We start from the raw sequence: 25,909 nt of genomic DNA, 5'->3' as shown, positions 1-25,909 counted from the left end.
AAAGACTTTGAGAGATGGTGACACTGTAACATGAACAGAGTTGATGGCAAGGCACAAACAGGTTTTTTGCAAAGTCACATCAATCATTTTGTTTCATTCAACTGTCCCTGGAGTATATCCCAAAAGGGGTCTCTTCCATACTCCAGGCGAATCTCAAGCATGATATGTCCAGGTAATGCAACTATGACTCCCTTCTTTAGTTTTTTTTATTTTTTTTTTTTTTTGCAGTTTTTCTCCAGGGAGGGGTTTGAACCTGCCACCTCCAGTATATGGGGCTGGTGCCCTCCTTGAGCCACAGGCACCGCCCTATGACTCCCTCCTTTAGTCCTGATTATCTCTTCTCTGTTTTCCTTTGCCTCTTTTTCTCTGGACTAGGCATTGCTGTGCCACTGCACAGCTTTCTCGGAAAGTGGTTCTTCCTAAATGTGGTTCCTTTGATCCTTTCCCTTCTTCTTCTTCACAGATGTCTCTCCTTCTTCTTTAACTTCCTCCTCCTCCTCTTCTATTTGAAGTTTAATCTTGGCCTTTTTTTTCTTTCTTTCAGTAATTTCATCCTCTTTATCTACTGTTCTGTTTTGCCTTTTTGAGAACAGGTTGGAAGCGTGGAGTCACCAGAAGGACTGAGTATAAGTGTTCCCTTCACTTTTGTGCTCATACCTTTCTGCTTTTGCTAATGCCATTCCTGTTCCCCTAATTTTTCTTATCCCTCTGTCTTCCAAACTTCGCAATCAGGCTTCTAATTTGGTTGCATTCTCAACTCTCATTGCTAAACCAGAATCCTCACCAATGCGTCCTAACAGATATCCAGGACAGCCTTGGCTGCCGGTGTTCAAGAAATCTTTGTGTTTGGGACTTGTCTGGACTACAAATGAAGCATGATAAATGAGATCATTTTTAGGGGTATCCCGTCTAGACTGGAGGGCTCTGAAGAGTAGCTTTTCTGCTCCAAGAATCTGAACTGTAGAAGCTGCATGCTTGGCCAAATTCCAAAGCAAACATCTTGAGCAATAAGCCAGGCTCCCACTAATCCCCCAACCATGACTGTAACATTGGGTTCAGTGGCTGATACAATTTTGGAGATATTTATAGAGCTGGGCTGTATATTCAGAGATTTCAATTACCTGGGTGTAAAGATGCAGAATGTTGCAAATGCCTCTTGTAAAGCCTTTGTTCTCAGATATTTCTGCAGCTGCTTTCCTTCCACTTCAATTTCTTGTGGCAGCAATTCAGAAATTTTGGCAGAGGCGTAGTTCTTCCTCTCATCAACTTTCTGTAAACACTAGCAGCGTGTCAAATTATCTGAAATAATTTTTCCTAATTCAAGGAAATGTCATCCATATCATTCTTGACATCACATAATATACCTGTTTAGTGCTTTGACCAAGTCTTCTAACAAGGACTTGCCTGAACAATCCATTGTATCCCCTTGGTCAGCCCGAAACTTCAATCTACAGAGAGACAGGGTATGGGCCAATCTTGAGACACTTAGCAGCCATTTCACGTGGTTCTACCCATTTGTGAACAGATTCCTCTCATAAGTTCCTGAACAACAGGACTATGGATGCAACTGTGATTTGGCTTTTCCGCTATGACCCCTCCAGTTTACCATCAGCTGCAGCCACAGGCTTCTTTTACTTATTTGCTTCAGAACTGTCTTCAGCAGCTTGTTGACGTTTGCCCTCCATCAGAGCCAGGAATGCTGCTAATGCCTCTGCTATACCCTGAAATTTCTCAAAATGTTTTAGCTTTACTGTTTTATTTGCTTTCTCTGGAGTTTCAAGTTCTTGCCACAAACTATCAACCTCTTGAAGTTTCTTCTCATTTGGAACCTTAAAGATGGCACAGCCCACAAACGTTTGAAATAGAAGCAACACGGTGAGCCTGGGTCAGGGCACCGCGCAGCCCACCACGGCTCCGATCCCCGGGCAAAAAGACCAACTCTGCAGCCACAAAAGGCCCACGACCCTGTGGTGGAAATGGACACACCTTTCCACCACGAATCAAACCACGTTGCCTAAACGTTCCACGCCTTACTGCAAGTAGAACACAAGAACCCCCTTCTCCACGGATTCTAAAATAAATGGGCTCAAATATTTCTTCTGATAATGTATCTTTTGATTTTAAGGTATAGACTTTTGAGATGAAGTTGGTCAGCTTTTAGAAAACTGAAGATATGTTTTAAGTAGTTTCTTCAACTTGACCACATGTATTTAAAAAGAAGCTTAATGTTTTCTAGAAAAGGTACCATCAATGGAAATTTCCACTGATAATAATGGAATGAATGACAGGTACAAATAATTAAATCTAATGATATAAATAAGATATCATCGATATCAATGATATAAATCTTAGATATAAATAAGATCTAATAATTACTTACTGGGATCCTTACTGGGTTTATCATTGGGATATGCCCACATATAGAGGCTACATACATGGAGGGATAGACAATCTCCCAAATGGTATGGGGAAAGGTTAAGTGATTTGGGGGTAAATTTTTATACTGGATAATAGTAGTGCCCCATATGATTTTTCTTCTACGTGGCAATACTTTTCACCAATTATATGTACATATTTCCCAGTACTCCACTTACATTTGACCTTTATAAGAACAAACAATGAAATTCTTAGGGGATAAAATGCAAGAAGTTCACCTCCAACAAAATCCTGAAATCATTTTCCAGAGTAAGAAAATACTGCATTGAAGATAGTTCCTTTTGCCCGTTTCCCAGATCACAGTTTATACTACATTAGTGTTTCTGCTCAGTCTTATAACTATATGGTTCTTTTCTAAATTTTTTAAGCCAGAATAAAATAAAGTATTCCATTTAGTGGCTTAGAAATTACTACATTCATTTTTATTTTAGGAACATACTTGGGCCCTAAAAAGAAAAATTACTCAAAAGAAGCATTTGCATTTCATGGCCGTGTTCAGCACAAACCTCTGGATCTGAACCTCCTGATGAATACTATTGAAGACAGTAACTGAGTTCACTACCCAGTTAGCTCAGCAAGGTGCTTGGATCCAGGGAAAAAACTTTTAGGGATAATAGAACAACAAAGCTCAGGAAGGGGTCCACTAATGCAAGCATTATATTCTCGGCCTACAGAAAATACCATCAGCTATTGCTTTTTCCTACAGCCATGGAAACACTCACATGAAAATGTTGATGCCTTGAAAGTATTATGGGGTTAAAAGCCACAAGAAAGAAGGAACAGAAAGGGATTATGTTTTCTGAACAAAGAGAACTAACATTATTTTTAAGTACATTCCCTTTTTCTTATTGGATGTATTTGTCTGAAAAGGAGGCCAGAGTTACAGATGACTTCCAAAGCTCAGTGAAGATGTGACACTTCGTCTCTTTCTTTTGATCTTTTCTTAATCCAAATATCATGTATTCTGATAAACATAAATCTATTACAGAAGTGCATTTCTTAAATTTGATCCAGAAGATTAACCAGACAGAAATAAGTCATGGGTGAATACGTGCAGTCATATTTACCACTGTGAATGACAGCGCACTGGGTTTTTATAGCACTATTTTCATCCACAATTAATGTAATCAGCCGGTTGTGTGCTCTAAAATAAAATGACTTCGCCTCTCCTTGGGCGGAGAGGGTCTACTATAATCTTGCCATTCTGTTTTGTTTCTGAAAATTGAAAGTAAAATTTTAATTTGTGCTTCAGAGCCTTTTAAAATTCATTTTAGATTCATTTTGAAGCAACTTCCATTTCTCATTCTGTAATATGTCATCTCAATCTGTTGGTTATTAAACATAATCTTACATCCATATGTGATAGTAAGCGTCTCAGAAAAAAAGCGATTAGGAAAAAATACACCTTTAAAAAGAGTTTGGTGTTAGAATTTTTGTGATATCTACACTATCACGATGCTTATGGGGTGGGGAGTTGATGCAGATCCTCTCGAAATGGAATAAATTCTCTAAATTAGGTGATGTTTAAATTGTCACACAGTATACGTCTTCCAGACAGCACAACTTCCTATCTTCACTGGCAACCAATCTGTGCTGATAAATGAAAAAATATGTTTAAGGCTTAGGCTTTGAATACTATGGTGCCCTAATCCTTTAGGTCATAGATAATAGGGTCATAGGAGTGATTCACATAATTAAAAATAGATATACTCAGGAGCTGGTCTCAATCATGTGCAGACATTTAGTTATTAGAATGAAGTCTAGGGTCAGGGTGGCAGAAAGGTTAAGTGGACTAAATTAAATCCTTTGCTTGGCTTTACCTGCCAAGGGAACCCTATCACAGCTCTTGATAGCAAACACTTCTTTCACCTACAGTCCACCTCTGGATCATCTAGCCCCTTTTTGACATAACTGACCAGGCATTTTCGTATACCCACGTCATGTCTCACTGTTTCCTAAAACGTAGCGTGCTTCCCCTGGTGGGCCTACTTCTAGAACCCAACTTGTCTCACACTACCTCCAGTTTATTTTGATGTATTTTCAGTGAGTAAAGTACAATGACCTGAAAATAATGTTTAGTAACTGATGTAAGTTTAATTGAAAGAAACATCCAGAGGGGTTGGGGACAAGTACTGTAAGGATATGCAGTTCTCTCCCTGCCCTCCAGCCGAGCAATGAAGATAATTGTTTTCAATGGGAGCTTTTGATATTCTAGAGTCACGCCATAACTTTAACTGTAATTTATTGATACTTTGTATCCTAATTCATATAAAATAAATATTGTATTTCTATTTTGTTTCTTCCCTTTATAGTTCTTTATTGCTGAATTACAAAGGAATTAAAGAGACATTTCTTTTCGCTTGAGGTGAGCCTGGGTGAAACGGGTCCTGAAAATTGGTCCTTTTTTTTGGTTTTTGGTTTTCATTTTGGAAGTAAATGAAGACCATAAAGGAAAAAAGCAGCTACAATAAATGTTTACTCTGAAATGACTTAGCTACTAATTCCAGGTTAACTGTGTACGACTGAGCGAGAGTCATTCTCTTATCTCAGTTTAGTTATGTTCATTCTCTTATCTCAATAGGATACAATGTTGCTCTGATAAAATCTAAAAAAAAATTAAAAGGAAGATATTTCTTCAAGACAAGGCGAAGAGTGAAGTTGGTTTATGATTTTTTCTATAAGCCTTGATGTATATGTCATTTTTCAAATTAAAAATGTTCGTTTTAATATTTATTAATTTAAATTATCAATTAACTTATTTAATACATTATTATTTATTAATTTATTTAAAGACTAGTCAGCTGGGCTACTCATACTGCTATAACAGTAATAGCAGCATCCTGTATGTGCAGGATGATGTATTGAATAGATTTTTTCATTTGTGAGAAAAATCTGAATTTTAGCTCAGCGAAGTAATGCAGCAGCCATTGTTGGTGACCAGCGAGTACCCTTTTTTCCTTTTTACCCTCCCTTCAAAGTCTCCTATGCCTCAGAAGTGAAGGTTGACCGGCATTAATTCCCACGCTCTTGCCAATGATGGGTTTGATGGTGGGTGTGTGACCCAAATCTGGACGTCTAACGAGAGGTTTGTGGGAAAGATCCTTTTATTTTTAAAGGGAGTGGGTACAAGTAAAAAAGAAACACACTCTCTTCCTCTATTGTTATGTCTCTGTGTGGCACTGAACTGTAGTACTGCTGCCAACAGGTCAAGAGGTGACTGCTGGATGAACAATGCACCTGCCACTGGGGACAGGGACGGGGCAGCTTTGTTTGAGAAGTGGTGGGAAAGCCTGATTGCAGTAGATTGAAAGGAGAGTATGGGTCAAGGAATGGAAACAACAAGCATTAGCTATATTTTTAAGTAATAATGCTTTAAAGAAGAGGTAAGTGGGATATTGACTACAGTGTTGAGGTCAACAGAGGGCTTTTTTTTAATTTTATTTTTTAGAGAGAAATCTCAGAATGTTTGCATGTTGAAAGCAACACTCTGGTAGAAAGGGAGAAATTGATAGTGAGGGAACAAGGAGACAATTTCATTAACAATAGACCTGAACCGGGCAGATGGGGCAGAACTAGTGTCCAAGTGCCAGACGTGGTGGTGCGAGTCAGGCAGAAGAACAGGACCCGGGCACAGTCACAGGAGGGGAGCAGAGGGGCAGGGGAAGCTCGCCGAGCCCCATTCTGAACCGTCCTAATTTCTTTGTAAAACAGGTAGCAAAGTCATAAACCAAAAGCGGGAAGGAGCAAGAAGCTGTTGGAGGTTTGAGGAGTGAGGAGCCACCATGACATGACCTCGGAGAGAGAAACGGAAGAAACTGGGGAAGTGGAGTGCGTTTGCTGGGCAGTCTCAGCTACCACTTCATGTTAGTAAATGCAGGAGAGAGCCTTTCAGGGGTTGGGTTTGTTTTGTTTTGTTTGTTTGGGTGGGTGGTTTGGTTTGTTGTTTTTTTCCCAGTGACGATCAGCTGGGTGGTTAAATGTGCTTTGGAACATCTAAATACAGTTTCTCTGCTTATAGTCATTAACACTTTCTATTGAAGGCAACCCATGCTGTGGATTACATTTTATTTTCCTCTTCGCCTCCGCCCCCCCCCCCAAAAAAAATATTTGCTGAAGTCCCAGTTCCCAACACATCAGAATGTGACCTTATCTGGCAATAGGGTCTTTACAAAGGCAATCAATTTTAAATGAAGTCAGTAGGTAGGCCCCAACTCAATACAACTAGTATCCTTATAAAAAGGGGAAATTTGGACACAGAGACAGACAGATATGCATACAGGGAAGATGATGTGAAGAGGCACAGGAGACTTGTGAACTTGGAGGCAGACACTGGATTTCTGGTGCCACAGACCAAGGACCGCCTGGGGCTACCAGAAGCTGGAGGAGAGAAGCAAGGTGCTCCCTCTAGGGGTCTCAGAGGGCACATGGCTCTGCTGACTCCTTGATTTTGAACTTCTAGGCTCCAGAACTGAGAGACTATAAATTCCTATTGTTCTAAGCCACCCACTTTGTGATAGTTTCTAGGATTGCTGTAATAAAGTAACACACACATATTACACTTACTACATAAATAGTATGAATACTTGTTACTTAAAGTTAGTAACAATTAAACTTTAATGCACTGCTTTTTCTCCAAATTTGGTGATGAAGTCCTTTTTAATATAATTCCTACTAGCAGCTGGCAGACGAATTTTTTTAGCGTATTTGGGGAAATACATACAAAACACAGCCTGTAGTTCCCCCAATTTCCCACCTCTGTACTTCTGTAACACTGCCTCTATTTAGAATTAGTTCCACTTCTAACATTTAAAATACCTCCAGTTTCCCTTATCTACTACCTCCATCATTAAATATGCCTCAATTTCTTAAATAATTATTTTACATCATCATTTTCCTTAAAAACTTGATAGCTATTTACTTATCCTCTTCCCCATTATGTGATTAGGTTCTTGAAGTCACAGAACCTACCTTATTGTTCTTTATTAACTCACAAGGTAGAAACAGAAGTCTCTTGGGTGTAATCTGGGCTAAAGACTCCCTTTTTAAATTTTTATTGTGAAAGAGTCTCACTTTGTCACCTCTGGTAGAGTGCCATGGCATGGTAGCTCACAGCAACCTCAAACTCTTGGGCTCAAGCAATTCTCTTGCCTCAGCCTCCCTAGTAGCTGGGAGTACAGGCACCTGCCACAATGCCTGGCTATTTTTTTGTTTTGTTTTGTTTTGTTTTGTTTAGCAAGCCCAGGACGGGATCAAAGCCACCAACCCCAGATCATGTGGCCAGCACCCTAACCACTGAGCTAGGACTTCCTTTCTTGTAATTCTACAAGTGGAAGTTCTTCTCACTCTGTCTCACATGGACATCCTTGAGTTGGCATTCAAGTTCTCAGGAGTCATTTTCAGGGATTCTGTTTCATTTTTCATCCCCTACAGTTATAACAGTTCTAAGTTACTGATGTTACTACATTCTTCAAGCACCTATAATGTCAGTCACTAGGCTGGAAGTTCTAATTGCATTCATTTCTCAATCCTCACAACAATCCTCTGATTTTCACATATTAGAAAGTTGAGGCTCATACAAGTTTTATAGTTTATACAAGATCAGTTGATGAATACCAGGCTAATGATGCAAATCCACACCGGTCCTACCCTAGACTCTGTATTTTTTTAAGTACAACATTACTGCTCCTATTTCTGCAGAAAACATTCAGTAGTTGAAGTGGGATCTTTAAGCTGGCAGGGTTGTTAAACAACAAATTTTGGAACATCTGTGAATCCTAATTGAACTGAATTATAAGGTTCCAGGCTTGTTAATTTTAGTTCTCTTTTGTAGGAAAACCCCCAAGAGGTTTTCAAAAATATTATGTTTACATTATTTAAAATATTGCTTCAGGCTTGGCGCCCATAGGTCAGTGGTTAGGGCACAGGCCACATACACCAGGGCTGGCAGGTTCAAAGCCAGCCCAGGGCCTGCTAAACAATAATGACAACTACAACAAAAAAAAATAGCTGGGCTGCGTGGCGGGCGCCTGTAATCCTAGCTACTTGGGAGGCGCAGCAAGAGAATTGCTTAAGCCTAAGAGTTTGAGGTTGCTGTGAGCTGTGACACCACAGCCCTCTACTGAGGGTGACATAGTGAGACTCTGTGTCTCAACAAAAAAAGAGAGATAAAATATTGCTTCAAAAGTTAGTAGCATAGCATTGTTACGAAGCATGCAGAAAAAGAGACAGGCCACACAGAATATTTTCTATCTGCAACAGCCCTCTCATAGGATATTTGTGCACAGCCATTCATTCATTCCTGCAGTCAAACAAGTTATAAAATGTCCATGTGGTCTAACATTAACCAATTGCCTCAAAGTTTAGAGCATTGATAGCTTAAAGCCATTCAACTGAGGAAAGCTATTTCAAAGGTTTCTTTTTTGTCAACTTACCTCCATGACCGTATCTTCTGTGCCATGTAAACTCTAAAAGAGAACGGATAAAAACAATTTGATCCTGAAGCAATTCTTTCTACTGTGATTGCAAACATTGTTCAAACAACTGAGATGCTAGTCCATTACATGACAGTATTAGCCCATTGCTAGCACTGGTTAATTGACATTAAAGTGTCTTCACACTTGTACAGAAGCTGTTTCTTGCCTTTACATTATACAGTTGTGTCACTGATTAGTGTAGAATGAGTTTAAACTTGCCAGTTCTAAGAAGATACTTTTGGGTTTTTTTTATTTATAAAAATAAGACTTCCCCACAATAATATTCTCAAACATTTTATTATCATATATACACTATATGCATATAAATATATGTTATGCGTGTAATTACATCTATACAGGCTGTCTATAGGAACTTTATGGACAGCCTGTACTTGTGGGGGGGGGGCACATGTGTGTAAGTATTGTGGTTATAAAATATATAATTATTCATACCTTTAAAATCCTTCAATACTAAATGCATTAACTTTTCTGGATTCTGGAATGAGTATAATAAAAATTGCTCACAAAAGAAAATAGTGTTTTGTTTTGTTTTTAATAACAAATAAGAAACACAAAAGTACAGCCCTCGGGTGCATGATGAAAGTGAAATCTGGGATTGGATATATGAAAGATGAGGTCTTGGTAAGTCTTCCACAAAATAGGCACTCAACAAAGACTTACCGGTCATTACAGGGAAGGTCTTAGAAAAAGCGGTTAGAAAATGTGCTGCTTTGGGATAAACTTACGATGCACTGGATATAGGAAATACCTCTGAATGTTTCAGACTTGTCTTTGAGAGACATAAATAGAATAGTTTCTCTAAAACTAGAGTGCCTTTAGTGCTGTCTTGCTATGCTAATGTCTCTACACAGATTTTAGATTATTTTAAACACTGATTTTTATAATATTTACTAAAATGGTAGAGACTATAAGAATCAGTAGTATGCTGTACCCTCTTGTGACAGCTCTCAAGCAGTGATTATTGATTTTCAAAATTTTGTGCATCAGTTGTTAAACACAAGGACTATTAAAAATTAAATTATATTCAATTACAAATAAACATATTAAAAACGAAGGGAAGAAAGTCTTAAAACCCATTGTTTTCCGATTTTTGTTATGATGCCTCACTATTACATATGCTATTGAGGTTATTTGTATCTAGATGGTAAAAATACTCTGTAAGGGTGTTGTACTTTTTTCCCAATCCACATTAAATGATACCAAGTTGAAGTTGACCATGGTACAAGTATTTACTCTCCAGAAAAATCCACATTAAATGATACCAAGTTGAAGTTGACCATGGTACAAGTATTTACTCTCCAGAAATAGATTACTTCTACACTCCAGGGATTCCTTCCCTCCCCTAGAGATCCAGATTACAAATGTTCACCAGCCACCACTACATAAAATTAACTAAATCTCATGTAATTGTAATTAAAAGTAAAAAATTAAAAGAAAATACGGTCAACTTCAACGTGTATTTTTTTACTTGTCTGATCCAGCTTTCAAAAGACAATATCAAGTCTAACTTTATATAACAGACTTAATGAAATAAACACACGTATTGATGATGTTGACATAATACGTATATGGAGAATATGCAAAGCCTAGTTCTTACCTGCTAGACAGGTTGTCAAAGATAGTACCAGAAGATGACTGATCAGCAAGGCCATTTTCATCTTGTGTTCAGTAGAAGTGAGGTTCAAGTTTCCAATAGTAAGCTTTAACTTTATGGCAGTTGAATGATATTAAACACCTATAGCAAGAAAAGAAACAGGAGAGGGGAGTGGAGGGGTGGGAAATAAAGGGAAGGAGAGAGAAGAGAAGGGAACATGTTCATCATTTGGGGCCAGCAACATTAGCAATCTATTTTGTATTATATTCTTTGTAAGTTTTAGTTTATTGCAAACATCATATTGTAACAGAAAGAGTAGATTCCAAGGGTTCCTGCTGACAACCCCAGGGCTGACATTATCATGAGTACCTCGTTCAATCTCTGTGTATTAGGTTTCTTTTCCTCTGTAACCACGTCCTTTTAATAATCCTTTTCTGCAAATAGTGCAGAAATGAACACTTTCATATTAATCATTTTAATTGAAGGTTAAATGTAATTGAATATCTGGTAGACAGACTCAATTAAAGTTCCATTTGTACAAGAGCCTTGTAAAGTCACAGATACTATACAAGAGTGATACATTAGCGTTCTACTTGCCAAGAGTGGCTTGTGGAAATTTTTGTTGCCAGAAATTGCCAATTTGTAAGTGTTAAAACGTATTGATTAATAACATATTCATTTCTCACTCCCCCACCCTTTCATTTACCGTTCAACAAAGAGTAAATAACTGATCCTTTTGCATCAGGGGGAGACAATCTCAGTGTTGTGGGCCATATCATTCAAACTTGGAGAGTCTTCAGTAAGAGTAAGACGACAAAATTACTAGAATAAACTAATCTACAAAAACTGGGTAGCAGTCTAATTAAAATATTTTGTTTATAAATTTTACAAAAACACATGCCCACATGATTACATTGCTATGGTTTCACTCACAGCCTGGGAATAGCCGCATGCTGATGAAGGGCCTCACACCTTAAGCTTTACCATTTTTGTGTAAATCCACCTCTGTGATTAAGAATATAAATAAGGGGAATCAAGAAAGTCTTCTTGCTCTTACGTGGAAACACATGTACGTGTGCGAGTCAGTATAATGACATGGTGTGGTTTGGGCCTGTATAGCACTAACCTGGAAACAGTGTCATCATTTTAATTTAAACCATCAGAAATACCGCCCAGTAGGAAAGGGCCTGACCGTGGTAGGCAGGACATCAGGGTGACGGCGCTGCACTGGGAGATGTAGGTCATTAGTGACTTCTGACTCACACTCCTTACTAAAATACCTTCAGAACAATATGGCCTGGGGCATTAGAAAGAGCTGTTTAACAGGGATACAATGAGAGTTTCAATAAGAGTATTCAAAGATACTGAATCATGTTTTCAAAGAATATAGTATAACATTTTTTAAAACCCTCAGGTCATACTGTATCAAAATTAGATACATTATGAAAAGAAAAGGAAAGATACGGCTAATGCTACAGTGTTCAAATACACACCACACACACATATATCTAAAGAGGGTACCAAAAATGGATACGCATTTTCAGAAAAGAAAAAATGTATTGAAATTTTAATACTCAATATACACCTCTAATATATGTTACGTGAATCTTATATCTCTTGGAATTGCAAAAGTCAGACATGACTTGAATGTTATAATTTCAAGACAGGTTTTTTCTTCCTTAAAATATATACATTTTAGGGTCTCTCTCTCTCTCTCTCTCTCTCTGTGTATAAAATCTAGCATTATTTAAAGGAGCAAAAACATAATTTTACTGGTTGTTTGCATTTTACCAACATGTTAAATAAAAGTATGGGAGCCGATTTGCTTTTTTAATCCTGATGGATTTTGAGACCACATTTATCACTAGCACTTTGCAAAGGCCGGACAAAACTTTTTTCAGACCCATCCCACAGTAATATGTGGGTCAGGATAAACTATATATATATATATATATATATACACACACACACACACACTCACTCATGTACATGTATTTATTACTCTGTAGTAAATAAATCATTTATTTTTTAAAAATTTTTTTGAGTTAAATTATTAGAAAAAACATACTAGGGCCAAATTATCATAGGGAAATATTTAGAGTATGCTTGAAAAAAAATCTAGCACTCTGGGAGGCCAACGTGAGTGGCTTGCATGAGCTCAGGAGATTGAGACCAGCCTGGGCAAGAGTAAGATCTTGTCTCTAAAAATAGCTGGGCATTGTGGTGGGTGCCAATAGTCCCAGCTACGTAGGAGGCTGAGGCAAGAGGATCTCTTGAGCCCAAGAATTTGAGGTTTCTGTGAGCTATGGCACAATGGCACCCTACTGATGGTGACAGTGAGACTCTCTCTCCAAACAAAAAAAAAAGAGAGAATGAGATTAAAAAAAAATCTAACAATTTTTAAACACCAGACTTAATTTATAACCAATGTATTTCGCTGAGAGAGATGTGAAAAAATGAGAACTATATATCCGTATAAACTATATTAAGTATCAAATTTTTAATTTCACTGTTCATGTGAAATATTTACTGTGAAAGTATTCAGTGAATATTAATTTATTATTCCACTGGCCCTATCAGGGCAGAGGACACATCACTTGTTCATTGTTATTGCAATAATAAATGACACAGAGAAGTCGCTAAATCTACATTTATTAAACAAATAAAGGAAGGAACGAACTTTGTCCATAACTATATTCAAGAACCCTTGCCATAAACAATTTGAACTTCCATTTCCTCAAATAAAAAACAGAACACTGACAGTAAGTAATACGAAATGCCTCTTACGGGGGCTTTGATCTTTGTTAGGTGTTACTATGGTTTAAACCTACCCTGGAAGGGGAAGTTCTAAGGATCCCTCTTTTAAAGCAGTTTTAAGTACGTAGCACATTGGGTGCTGGCGGGAGTCTCTGTTTTCCGTTTGCATAGGCCCCTCTCATCAGAACGAACAGTGTTTTCATTATTTCCAGTCCCTCTCTGTTATACCATGCTATCTTTCCTTCACTTCAAAATGCTGCCTCTTTCAATAGGACAGTGAGTCATCAGCCTGGCAGCATGTAATTTATTCCGTTTAATGGGTTTCTTGCCGTTCCAGTTATAAAGCAGCCTTCTCGTCTTGTTCACGCATTTGTTTTCTGCTGGTGATCTGTTCCGTTGGGTCCTGAGTTACTCCGTCATCTGTGATTCCCTCGTCACATCCCTCAGCGGCACAGGGCAGAAGGCTGCAAGCTGAGTCCACTCCCGCTAATGCAGGAGAAATTGCTGTCTTCTTGTTTCTCTCGGAAGGACAGACCCCATGGTAATTCACAGCTACCTCTGGACCGCGCCAGAAGACTGAAAGCGCCACATCCAATGAAGTGGCCTCGCAGGAAAACAGAACAACGTGGACAAATGTGGGCCAGTCACAGGAGCAGGCTTGCTTCTCCTAAACAACTGAGATGACAGGAAGACCAGGAGCAAGGGACAGAGATGGGTGCCTGTCCCCACCGCCACGCTGTGTGGGCCATGCCTTGGATTCCCCAGTCTTCTGGGGCTTCTCCTCCAGACCAGGCTTCACATCAGGTATCCCTGCTAGGCCGCCTTCCACACCCCTCCCAGGTCTCTGGTCACCAGAGACTTTGGGATCCCTTCCCTGGATTGGCATTATTTTAATTTCCAAGAGAATGGGGCTTCTTTCACTAGCATCCTTTACTAGCAACTCTTACACATAGAATAATAAAACAATACCACTCCACAGTACGATCAGGCAATGTCCTGACAAATTCTCTAGCTTCTCCTACCTCCTCCTTCCTGGCTTATCTTTCTTCCTCCTCTCCCTCTTTCCTGTAGAAAATACCAGGGCTCTCATTTGAGAAATCTGGCCCCTATAGAGATATGCATTTTTCTGCTGGACAGACCTTGCATAGCTCTTTCTCTCCTTTCCTTCTGGTGCCAAAGAGTGGAAATAAATCATTCCAAAAAGCTTCAACAATATATTAATCAGCAACCATTTAGCCACTAGCAATTACTTACAAATATTTAGTACTGCTGCATAATGAAAGAATGCTCTATCAAGACCAATAAAACTAATTTTTCTGATGATTAGACATCCTTTATATTTATACTGAACAAGAATCTCAGGAATATTGAGGAAATATTTATATATGTGATAAATGGTCAAGTTTTCATTTTAAAAAGGAAAACCCCCAGATTTTTGGAATGTCCAGCCCCTTAAATCATGTATCTCTATCTTCAACACAGATCATGAAAGTTCACTTCAAAAAAGAGCACACTTATAACTTTGGCTTAAAATGTACAAAAACAAATTATGTAAACAAAATGCAGATACCCATGTAATATTCTAAAATCTTTTCTTTAGAAAAAAGAGGATTTAACACAAAATTTGACCAACGTTCCTCACCCTTATTGCTCTGCTCTGGTTCAGAAGAACCTTCACTACAAAGTGCTAATTCCCAGGAATGACTACAGAAGGCTTATTAGAATTTAAGCACAGATATTCTCGGTGTAAAGACATCAATATCTCCTTCTCTATAATTCAAAACTAGGGGCCTTTTGGTTTCAGAGTTACTCTGTAATATTTGCCTCTGCTGCTAAAGACTTTTCTTTTTGAGACAGTCTCACTTTGTTGCTCTCCGTAGAGTGTCATGTTGTCACAGCTCACAGCAACCTCCAGCTCTTGGGCTTAGGCAATTCTCTTGCCTCAGCCTCCTGAGTAGCTGGGACTACAGGCCCCAGCCACAATGGCCAGCTATTTTTTGTTGCAGTTGGGCCGGGGCCAGGTTTGAACCTGCCACCCTTAGTATATATAATTGTCCTGAAGTATCAGTTGCTCAGTCTCTAAAAGGAAATCTTTAGAAAATGACTATGAGCACAGTACAGTGATGTGTGTGGATGTGCCTGTGTGGTGTGTGGATGTAAAAGTTCTACCACAGATGGACATGAAGTACAAGTGATGAAACGAATCAATATAAGTTTCCAGAAATAAAATTAGCTTTGAATTTTAAAAATGCTACGCCTTTAGAAAGGAGATATTGTACATTATTCAAATGCTAAGTCCATTAAGCACTTTCATAAAAATAGTGTGCCTGACCAGCTAATTTTTAGATAACTAAATATCATTTAGAACCAGGTGACATGATACCTTCTACCTGAACAATGGTGTGCTTTGATGTTCTTCTCCAGCCTGGCACTCAGTTCCTGAAACTCCATCACCAAATTGTAGCCCTTTCATCTTATTGTTTTTTTTTGGGGGGGGGTTGTTGTTGTTGTTTGTTTTTTGAGACAGGGTTTCACTTTGTCACCCTTGGTAGAGTGCCATGGCAACATAGCTCGCAGCAACCTCAGATTCCTGGACTCAAGCAATTCTCTTGCCTTAGCCTCCCTAATAACTGGGACTATAGATGCCTGTTACAACACCTGGCTATTTTAGAGACAAGGGTCTCACTCTGGCTCAGGCTGGTCTCAAACCTGTGAGCTCAGGCAATCCTCTCTCCTAGGCCTCCCAGAGTGCTGGGATTACAGGTGTAAGCCACCATGCCGGGCCATCTTATTGTCTTTATACAATGTTATCATATTAACAATGTTTGAGCAGATTATTGCTATGGTCAAATGTATTTTGTAAAAATACCTGAAGAACAGTGTTCTGAGCCACATACTTGCCCGAGGAAAATACCACATTTTCTGGAAATGATTATAAACAGTATCCTACTTTTGTCAGATTAGAATCATGGGTTGCTCATCTAGCAGGTAGAGCTGTAAGGGTCTTCACATGGAAACAGCCTTTGCCCCGGACTGTGTGTGAAGTGTATGTCAAAAAACAACTGATATGGCACATTCTAAAACAATCCCAGTAAGTGTAATATCATCAGTGTGAAACATTCCAGCCTTCACTTAATGAGCTTACTACATTAACCCGTGAACTTTAGTACGCCTTCAAATTATCTGGGAAGCTTGATTAAAATGCCGTTACTTGAGTTATTCCCCCTGAAACCCTAATTATTCCTTGGGATGTGCTTGGGAATCTATCTTATTAATAAGCACATTTCAAATGCTTTTAATGGAGGCGGCCCCTGAGAGTACATTTTGGGGAAAAAATGACTTAGCATTATGAAAAATGTGTTAATCTTTGAATATAAACATGTCGTTTCTTATGATATAGAGCAAAGACTTTGAGTATCTTTTTAAAAATTGAATAACAAAGTGAGGGGATTTAAATACACCAACAATACAGGGATTCAAATCTTGGCTCAGTGACTTAGCTATGTGTGTCTGGGCAATGCACTCAATGCCTATAATAAAACTCATTCCATCTCTAGAAATCTCAGGGACATGTGGTCAGCATCAGGGGAGATAATGGATAGGTTAGTAATTTGTAAAACTTTATATACATTTGAAATTATCTTTTATTTTTATTTATAAATATTAGTGGTCAATTTTTTGAGACTTTGGAAAAAAAATAAGAAGTTAACTAATGACTCCATACTGAACCTCAGTCAAAGCATTCTGTAATAGACATACTCTTAATTGACAATGAGAATGTTACTTTCTTTGCATTACTATTATTATTAATGCTTAATACTTTGTTGCAGCAATCGTCTGATTTCTTTTCTAAATGTATTTATCTTCACTCATTCTTTACAAGGGTTTTGTTGCTACTCTTTATCTTAAACACTGTTATTGTTGTTAAATTTCAAGGCTTTTTAATTTTGTGACGACAAAAAGTGGAAACCTAATAATCACATGTAAAAATAAAAACTTCACACACATTTGCATGTTTCTTGCTTGCCTAATCCTTCAAGTGAATCGCGGATGGCACAGGGCTTATCAGCTCCACTCTCTGTTTTATCCACCTCCAATTCCACTAGGACTTACCTCCTATATTCTATCTTTCAGTTAATATCCATTTGGAATTTTGAACAGCAATTCTTTGCCAAACCTGGCCCTAGATTCTGGTGAGTTAAAGTAGAATAAAATATGGCTTTAAGGCCCTTGAATAATCAACTTGTTTTTATTAGTATACTGATGGGGAAGAATTTGAGTGGAACCCCATAAATATATGTGTGAGTTTTAAATCTTCCTTGATAAAATGTACCTCCTTTGTCGATGGATTGAATTAGCTTAGAATTCCTAATATCAAGAAATCGTGTTGCTGGATTTGCCCATTATCACTATCTTCCTTTTCCAATAGCATCTCAAAGTTTTCAAAACCAAGCAAAATAATTTGAAGGTAGGGGGCTGGCACATCAGTTGCATGGGGGAGACAGCTTGAGATCCACAGGGCCAGTTTGCATTTTCTCAGATTTTGTCAGACACCTTAACCATACAACGCACACTCCTAAAATGTGGGACAAAATCTATGTAGGACTTTCTATTTATTCTACCACCTAAAAATGGTGGTTTCTTGAAATCTTAGTGAACAAGCACGGCTTATAGTCCTGTGTGACACCATGGGTTTAAATTAACCTGGGAAAAATATGTTCTATAAATATCACAAATAGAGTTCTGCTATTTTTAAGTTCCTCTGAATATATTACATCATTTTAAAACTAAATTGAGTAATTAATTTAAATATAAATCCAATTATCTAAAAATGTCAGCAGTTATTCCATAAAACGCAGGCTTGTGTTGTCAGCATTCAATTCATATCCGTACCTTTAAAAAGCCGTCGGATCCCCTCACTCCAGCCCCCTCCCTGCAGCCATTTCTAGAAATGGACTGAGTTACAGGGATTACACGGAAGGCTCAAAGACACGTCACTGCCAGCAGGGCCAGGGTTTGAATACTTCGGTCCCAGACAGATTTAAAGCCCTATTTTTTATTGCTCATAATTTTTTTATTAAGTCATACACATAGATCATGGATACATTTTGCATATGTGGGGTACAATGTATTGACTTGTTTATACAATTTGCAGTGCTTACATCAAACTAATTAATATAGATTTCACCTCATTTGCTCGATTATTGTGTTAAGACATTTATGTTCTATATTTGATAAATTTGACTGGTATTCTTGCAATATGCTCCATAGGTGTGGTCCCACCGTTTACCCTCCTAATTTTAAAAATATATTTAAAATATTTCCTTTCAGGAGAAGGACATTTTGAATATTCAACAATTGACCTATTTTTCTTAAAGCTAAGTCAGCGTTTCCCAATATGTAGCACCAGGAGCCACCTCCATTAACAGCGCTTGGGGTGTCCTTGTCAGTCAGATGAGCAATTCTCAAGAATAACAGGAGTTTTAGAGGGAATAGCCCATGGTGTGCATGTGAACAAAGCTTCCAGGTAAGTTGTAGGCATGCTAAACTTCTAGAATTACAGTCATAAGCATGTTAAATAAGGTTTACAACATTCCCACCACTCTCAGAGAGAAATGTGTATATAGATTTGTGGGTGGAAATGTGTTCTGAGGCCACAGAATGCTCTGACAATCAGAAGATGGCCTGATGCAGCGGCTCACTCCTGTAATCCCAGCATTATGGGAGCTGGAGGCAGAAGAATTGCTTGAGGCTAGGAGTTCAAAACATGCCTGGACAGTGTGGTGAGACCTTATCACTACCAAAAATTAAAACAAAAAAAAAATTAGCTAGTTATCATGGTATGTGCCTGTAGTCTCAGCACCTCAGGGATCTAAGGCAGGAAGATTGCCTGAGCACAGAAGCTCAGGGGTATAGTAAGCTACGATAGCATCACTGTACACCAGCCTGAGTGACAGAGTGAGATGCGGCCCAAATAATGAATAAATAAATAAAATCAGAAGACGCATAGCATTTAGTAGCCTACCTCTTAAAATTACGTTAGTCTTTGTGAGGCATTTGGTCTAATGAGAAATGGATACCCTCTATGGATGCATCTGGTTTACTTTGCCATCTAATAATGAACAAAAGCATTTTGATATACTGCTTTGCCCAACAGCTAGAAGGTTTCTGACTTTTCAATGAGACTCTCTTATTGTGCTACAATGAGGTGACCACGGACTACTATTACCTTCTTTTGTTCCTCACCTGCAATTCAAACTGATCTGAGACAGCTGGACTACTGCAAAGAAATGTGCCCGACTCTCCCGTGAATCACATCCAAGAACCCAAAATAGGATTTAATAAGTTTTTGACAGCAGGAAAAAAAAAAAAAAGTCTCATGCCAGCAAGATGTAATATGCGAACTTCCTTCCCTTCTGCCCTCACACATGTCCACAAAAGAACGAGACCTGTGGAGAAGCCGCCAGATCCCGCAGCTCACTCCATCTACGCTGGAGGTTTAAAGATTTCCTGAGCTGTAATATCCCCTTTGTGTGGTTTCATTCCTCTGTGGAGGTGCCCACATTTAATAAAAAGGCTTTGCCGCTGCTGTCACTCTGCTCTCTAAGGTCCACTCTAAGCCATTCTCCCAAATGCTGCTGGGAAGGATTATGATGTTAGACGTTGCTCCGCACTGCACAGCACCTGAATGTCCCTGTATCAAAAAGCAGGCATTGACTCTCCTTCTCCAATCTCAAGGTATCTCGCTTTTCCTAGTCTCGGCTGACAAAAGACTGCCCCGGCAGGAAGAATGAGGCTGATGATTTTGTAACTCCTATTAGCTGTTGTTCAGGTTAAGAGATGTGCTGTTGAGAAGGCACATCTCAGACAACACGATGCAGCCCTTGACATTCTATTTTTCACATAAAATGAGAGACTACAGATCACTGTACTAAAACTAATGAGTGATTCATGCCCAGATAATGTAGGCCTTTATTTCCAGAAGCAGCATCAGAGGATTTTATTTTAAATGCACTTGAATTCAATTAAAATGATTCAACAAGTGTTTATTTTTGAAACACATATGAAAGGATTCCAATGAACATTTGTGCAATTTTGATACCTGCTTTTATTGCATGCTGTTTCAAAGACCAAGAAATCAGTTCCATTTTCCTTTCAAGAGTATATAAGATAATCATATAAAGGAGGGTCCCTTTACATTATTTATGAATTCATTCCGTATATTTACTTAGCAGTCTAAACATGGGTAAATCAAAGATATATGTTCAGAAAGGGAATTTCTAGATTATAACCTTCTCGACAGCAAAAGTTGTCTCATCCTTTCCCTGTACCTTATATAACCTAACATGATGCCTGACATCTTGGAGATAATAAATATCTGTTGAATAAATTTATTAAGCAATTACTAAAAGCAAACCACTATTCTGTATTTGACGAAGAGATCCACAAGAGCAGGAAGAAGTAGCAATAATGGAAATGTAAGGAAAATAAAGGTCAAATTCGGAGAACCTTGACCAGCCTAGTACAGTGAGGCTATGCACGCATGGAAACGGAGACACCTCGGCAAGACAAATGGGAAGAGAAGCGTCATCCAATTATGGCATCTTAAAGGCCATGGGTTGAACTTTGGGGTTCTTCCACAGACAGTTGTTGCTTGAGTAGTTCTGTAGGAAAATGTCATCACAGCATTAAATCCTAAGTGCTTTGGTTTATGGAGGTTCTGTTCTTCCTGTTCCTTTTAAAGGTCTCATTATCAGAGAAGATATTGGACACATTTTCTGACTCCTGTATCTGATACGCTCAGAGCCTCCAGTCTTCAAACTCACATTAACAACGTGGTCCTGAACCGTGAAAAGAGTTTTCTCCCTTTTTATTCAAGTTTGTATCAAGTATAAATTAAATTGTCAGTAGGGAAAGAGCGAATACGTACCTCTAGTTATATGAAGTCACAGCAGGAGATGTGGGTTTTGCAAAATAATATCAAAAGGAAAAGAATTATATATCTTTGAAAATGCCTTTATCCTGTCTTAAAGTGAGGAATTATTTTTTCTATCAAATCCAAGTCTTCCTAATCAACAAATACTTCTTGAGTAACTACTATGTGAAATGGTTCACCTGCATTAGTAATAGAAGTAGAGGAAAATTGTTAAGCTGCAGAAGCTTGGAGAACAGTTCAGCACTGCTTTAGGGAAACCTTCATAGCTCTGCCTTTTCTTTCCTGCCACCACGAGGAAATTTCCCCTACGCATTTATTATTTTAAAGAACATGTATCCAAACCTCTGAACCTTAATTAATAACACAAAATTCATTCTGACCTTCAGAAAATATAACTCCCTTGCTGTTCTCTCTTACTGAAAATTTACAGATGACAGCACCATCATTTCATCATACATTCAACAAATATCTATTGAGTACTTTCTAGTGTTAGGCATTCTGCTAGACCACAGACATAAGAAGATAAATGAAAAAGTCCTTAGCTTGGTAATTAAGATGTCTACATGTCATCTCTCAACTTGTAAGCCAGGCTCTGGTTTACATGATTAAGTATTAACTTGATTAATTTCCATATGAACCATATTTGAGTTACTATTTTTAAGCACAGCTTATAGATGAGAGAACAAAAATCTCAACGATGTTCAGGAACTACATCAATCATTATCTTTGTAAGAAAGAGTCTCCTCTGACAACCTCCCCCTCTTACGTCCTCTCCCCTAGTTAGAGTCTCAGAGCAGCTGTTGACCCACTTACTAATAATTTATTATTATGTGCTTGCTTATCTTCTAAGCAAGGCCACTTCCAAGTAAATATAGAGATATTGGATTGAAAAATATTTTAAGATCTTCTCAAAAGTTGAGAACAAAAAGTATTTTGGAGAAGTAGTCTCTTGGCTGAAATTTAGTACTTCTGATAGGTCTTACGGCCTATTAAGATAGAATTATAAGTAGACAGAATATCTGATTGTGAAAAATCTGGACCTCATGTACTCATGGCATTTCATATTTTTATATGAAAAGGCAGTGAGATTGGGAGGCAAGAGCACAGACCGTGGGTGTAGATGGAACTATTTCACATGGATGGGAAGCTTTGGGCATTACTTCTGCATTTGTGAAATGAAAATAATAATACATGCTTGCAGGAATTATATGAAAAATGTACACAAGAGGCCATAATAGTTCATTTGTACCTACATTGCTAAGTTCCTACGGAGAAAGAAGGCATTCTCCATTTCTGTTTTCATATTCCTATGAAGGCTTAAATAATTTGTACAGAGAGCATGATCTGTGTGTGTGTGTGCATAACAAGGTATCATAGAAGCAAGAAAGAAAAGCAACTAAGAATAGCTATGCAGTTTAGGTATTAGCTAAATAGCTATTAGCTCAATAGCTAAGAGTTCATTCAGAACTCTTGAAGTTCAAGAATCCATATGAAATAGGTAACACCGGTGCTACGGGTTGAACGTGTCCCCCAGATGTCATGGTTGGAAAGGTAATCCCCAATGCGGCAGTAAAGAAAGGTGGGGGCTTTGAGAGGTGATTGTATCATGAGGGCTCTGCCCTCTTGAATGGCTTGATCCCTTCACAGATTAACGGGTTATCATGGGAGTGGAACTATTGGCTTGGAAAGATGAAGAAAAAGAAGCAGAACAAACATCTGAGCAGGCTCAGTGCCCTCACCGTGTGGGATTTACTCTATGCTGCTTCAGGCCCTGCAGAGTTCCCAGCAGCAAGGAGGCCCTCAACAGAGGGGGCCCTTCAACCTGGAACATTTCAGCTCCATACATGTAAGAAGTAAATCCTTTTCCTTTATAAATTACAGTTTCAGTTATTCTGTTATAGGCAACAGAAAATGGACTGATACAATTGGGGGGAGGGTACTTCTATGCATTTATTTTTACACTGTGAAATTGTGGATATTTATTTAGTAGGTAAATCTGTTACCTGGATAATTGTGAATGTCAAATTAGATAATATGTAAAAAGCATTTTTGCAAATTAAAACTGCCATAAAATTGGAGGATATTATAAGTAGAGGTTTCTGTGTAAATGATTTTCAATTTGACACTTTATAATATAAACTCAGACTTACTACACAACAGAAATCTGAGTAGCTGTCTTTGAAATCTATTTCCAGAATTATCTTGAGACCAGACTTTCAAAATTTAAGTGGAAATTTATTAAAGATAAAAAAAAATCACTCTATGCTCTTTTCCCCATCCCACTAAAGGGGTTAGAACATTTCTCAAAACCTGCCAGCTCACAAGTCCCTAAAGGCTAACTGCCAAGGCGAATTTATATAGACCAAATTCTGTGAATGATACTATTAATCATGAATTTCCAACAATTCCCCTTTTAGTTGTAATAAGTTCATTCAGAAATATTTTCAGTTCATAAAATTGGCTTCTTCATCGGTATTAATCAAACCAGCATTCCAAATTATCTCCTTCCCCTTAGAGAAAAGGAAAGAAAGGATAATTTGCCCAGAGGTAGATAGTTACACATTTTAAAACTCAGCTTTTAAAAAAGGGGGGAACTGGGAGGGAAATGGGTCTCTAGATGTCTTAAAAATATAATAGCATGAAGAGAAAAACTTTTTTTTCTTATGACACATTTGATATTTTATTTTTAGAGCAGCTTTAGTTTAAATAAAAATTAAAGTACAGAGTTCTCATGTGCCCCTTCTCCCCTACATTGCTTTCCTCTGTTATTAACATTTTGTATTATTGTGGTAGATTTTTTATGATTGCTGGGATAATATTGATATATTATTATTAACTAAGATCCACAGTTTAAATTGAAGCTCACTTTTTGTGGGTATAGTCTCTTGATTTTGGCAATTAGGGGGAAAGACACATTGGGCTACACTTCCAGATTTTAATGACTTCTCTAATAGAGTGCAATTGTCAGTATGATTTGCAAAATCAACGATTATGGACAGCAAAATCAACAATTTGCTTAGAAAATGTAGAAGCCATTATGTAGGCAATTTTATTTGTTTTAAAATATTTAAGTGCCCTCAGAATGGGAGAAGATATTTGCAGGTTATGTCTCTGACAAAGGTTTAATAACTCAAATGTATAGCAAGAAGAGAACAAGTGATCCCATCTCAGGCTGGGCAAGGGACTTGAAAAGAAATTTCTCTAAAGAAGATAGGCACATGGCCTACAGATATATGAAAAAATGCTCACCATCCTTAATCATCAGAGAAATGCAAATCAAAACTACTTTGAGATATCACCTAGCTCCAGTAAGATTAGCCCATATCACAAAATCTCAAAACCAGAGATGTGGGCATGGATGTGGAGAAAAGGGAACACGTCTACACTGTTGGTGGGAATTCAACCTAATATGCTCCTTTTGGAAAGATGTCTGGAGAATACTTAGAGAACTAAAAATAGACCTGCCATTTGATCCTGCAATTTCTTTATTAGATATATATCAAGAAGACAAAAAATCACATTACAACAAAGATATTTGTATCAGAATGTTTATTGCAGCTCAATTCATAATTGCTAGGTCATAGAAGAAGCCCAAGTGCCCATCAATCCGTGAATGGATCAATAAATTGTGGTATATGTATACCATGGAATACTATGCAGCCATAAAAAAAGATGGAGACTTTACCTCCTTCATGTTTACATGGATGGAGCTGGAAAATGTTCTTCTTAGCAAAGTATCTCAAGAATGGAAGAAAAAGCATCCAATGTACTCAGCCCTATTATGAAACTAATGCATAGCTTTCATATGAAAGCTATAACCTAATTATAGCCTAAGAATACGGGAAGTGGGGAGTAGAGGGGCGGGAGGTGGATGGGTGGAGGGAGGGTGATTGAAGGGATCACCTCTAAGGTTTAATCTCACAAGGTTACAATTGAATCTTTCTAAAAGTAGAATATAAACATCTTAACACAATAACTAAGAAAATGACATGAAGGCTACGTTAACCAGTTTGATGAAAATATTTCAAATTGTATATGAAAACACCACACTGTACCCCATGATGGCATTAATGTACACAGCTATGATTTAATAACAAACAAACAAAAAAATATTTAAGTGCCTATCATGCATACCACGCTAGGTCTTTGGGAGTCAACAGATCCAAAATATCTGGCCCTGGGCTTCAATGGGTATGAACCAGTGAGAGGGAAACACTGATTAGGTGGTACCTGCAGAGACAGTGGAAGCAGGCAGTGAAGGAAAGGGGCGAATTTAGGGATGGGTGCTTATCTTGTATGTTGAGCACTTCAGTGGAAGATGCTGCTATTCAATGAAGGGGAGCTAGAGTTTTGGTGGGAAAGTGAATTGACTGAGAATTTAGTTTGAATATATTAAATTTGATTCTCCCATTACATAGCCAAGGGGAGATACCAACTAAACATTTGAATAAATGAAACCAGAATTTGGAGGTGAGGTAAGAGTGAGCAATAACTATTTAGAAGCTATCTGCATATTAGTAATATTTGAACCCCAATAATGGGTAGAAACTCCTAATCAATTTGTTTTATGCAATGAATAAATGAAAGTTATAAAAACGAAGCAGCAGAAATATAAATCTATAATTTTTTTTCCTTTATCATGGCTCTCTCATCAACTAAAAAAATAAAGGGTAAAGGCAGCAACAACTGTAT

At 38.0% G+C, this 25,909-nt stretch overlaps 1 protein-coding gene across 4 annotated transcripts in view; it reads right to left on the bottom strand.

Moving 5' to 3' along the window:
- Positions 1-25,909, bottom strand: part of CNTN1 (contactin 1) — a 344,737-nt gene that overhangs the window by 148,301 nt on the left and 170,527 nt on the right. For 3 of the 4 annotated variants that reach the window (XM_003793535.2, XM_012807477.1, XM_012807476.1), the window contains exons 2-3: positions 10,528-10,665; positions 8,868-8,900 (exon numbers count right to left, since the gene is read on the bottom strand). In XM_003793535.2, coding sequence (XP_003793583.1) covers positions 8,868-8,900; positions 10,528-10,588 — 94 coding nt within the window. In that variant the 5' untranslated portion in view covers positions 10,589-10,665. Of the gene's footprint in view, positions 1-8,867; positions 8,901-10,527; positions 10,666-25,909 lie in introns of those variants that run through there. The other variant, XM_003793536.2, reaches the window with a different exon arrangement.

The sequence above is a fragment of the Otolemur garnettii genome, unplaced genomic scaffold (assembly GCF_000181295.1).
Source record: "Otolemur garnettii isolate 467f Iridium unplaced genomic scaffold, OtoGar3 scaffold00070, whole genome shotgun sequence".
NCBI lineage: Eukaryota > Metazoa > Chordata > Mammalia > Primates > Galagidae > Otolemur > Otolemur garnettii.
This window is presented reverse-complemented; position numbering and strand designations above follow the sequence as displayed.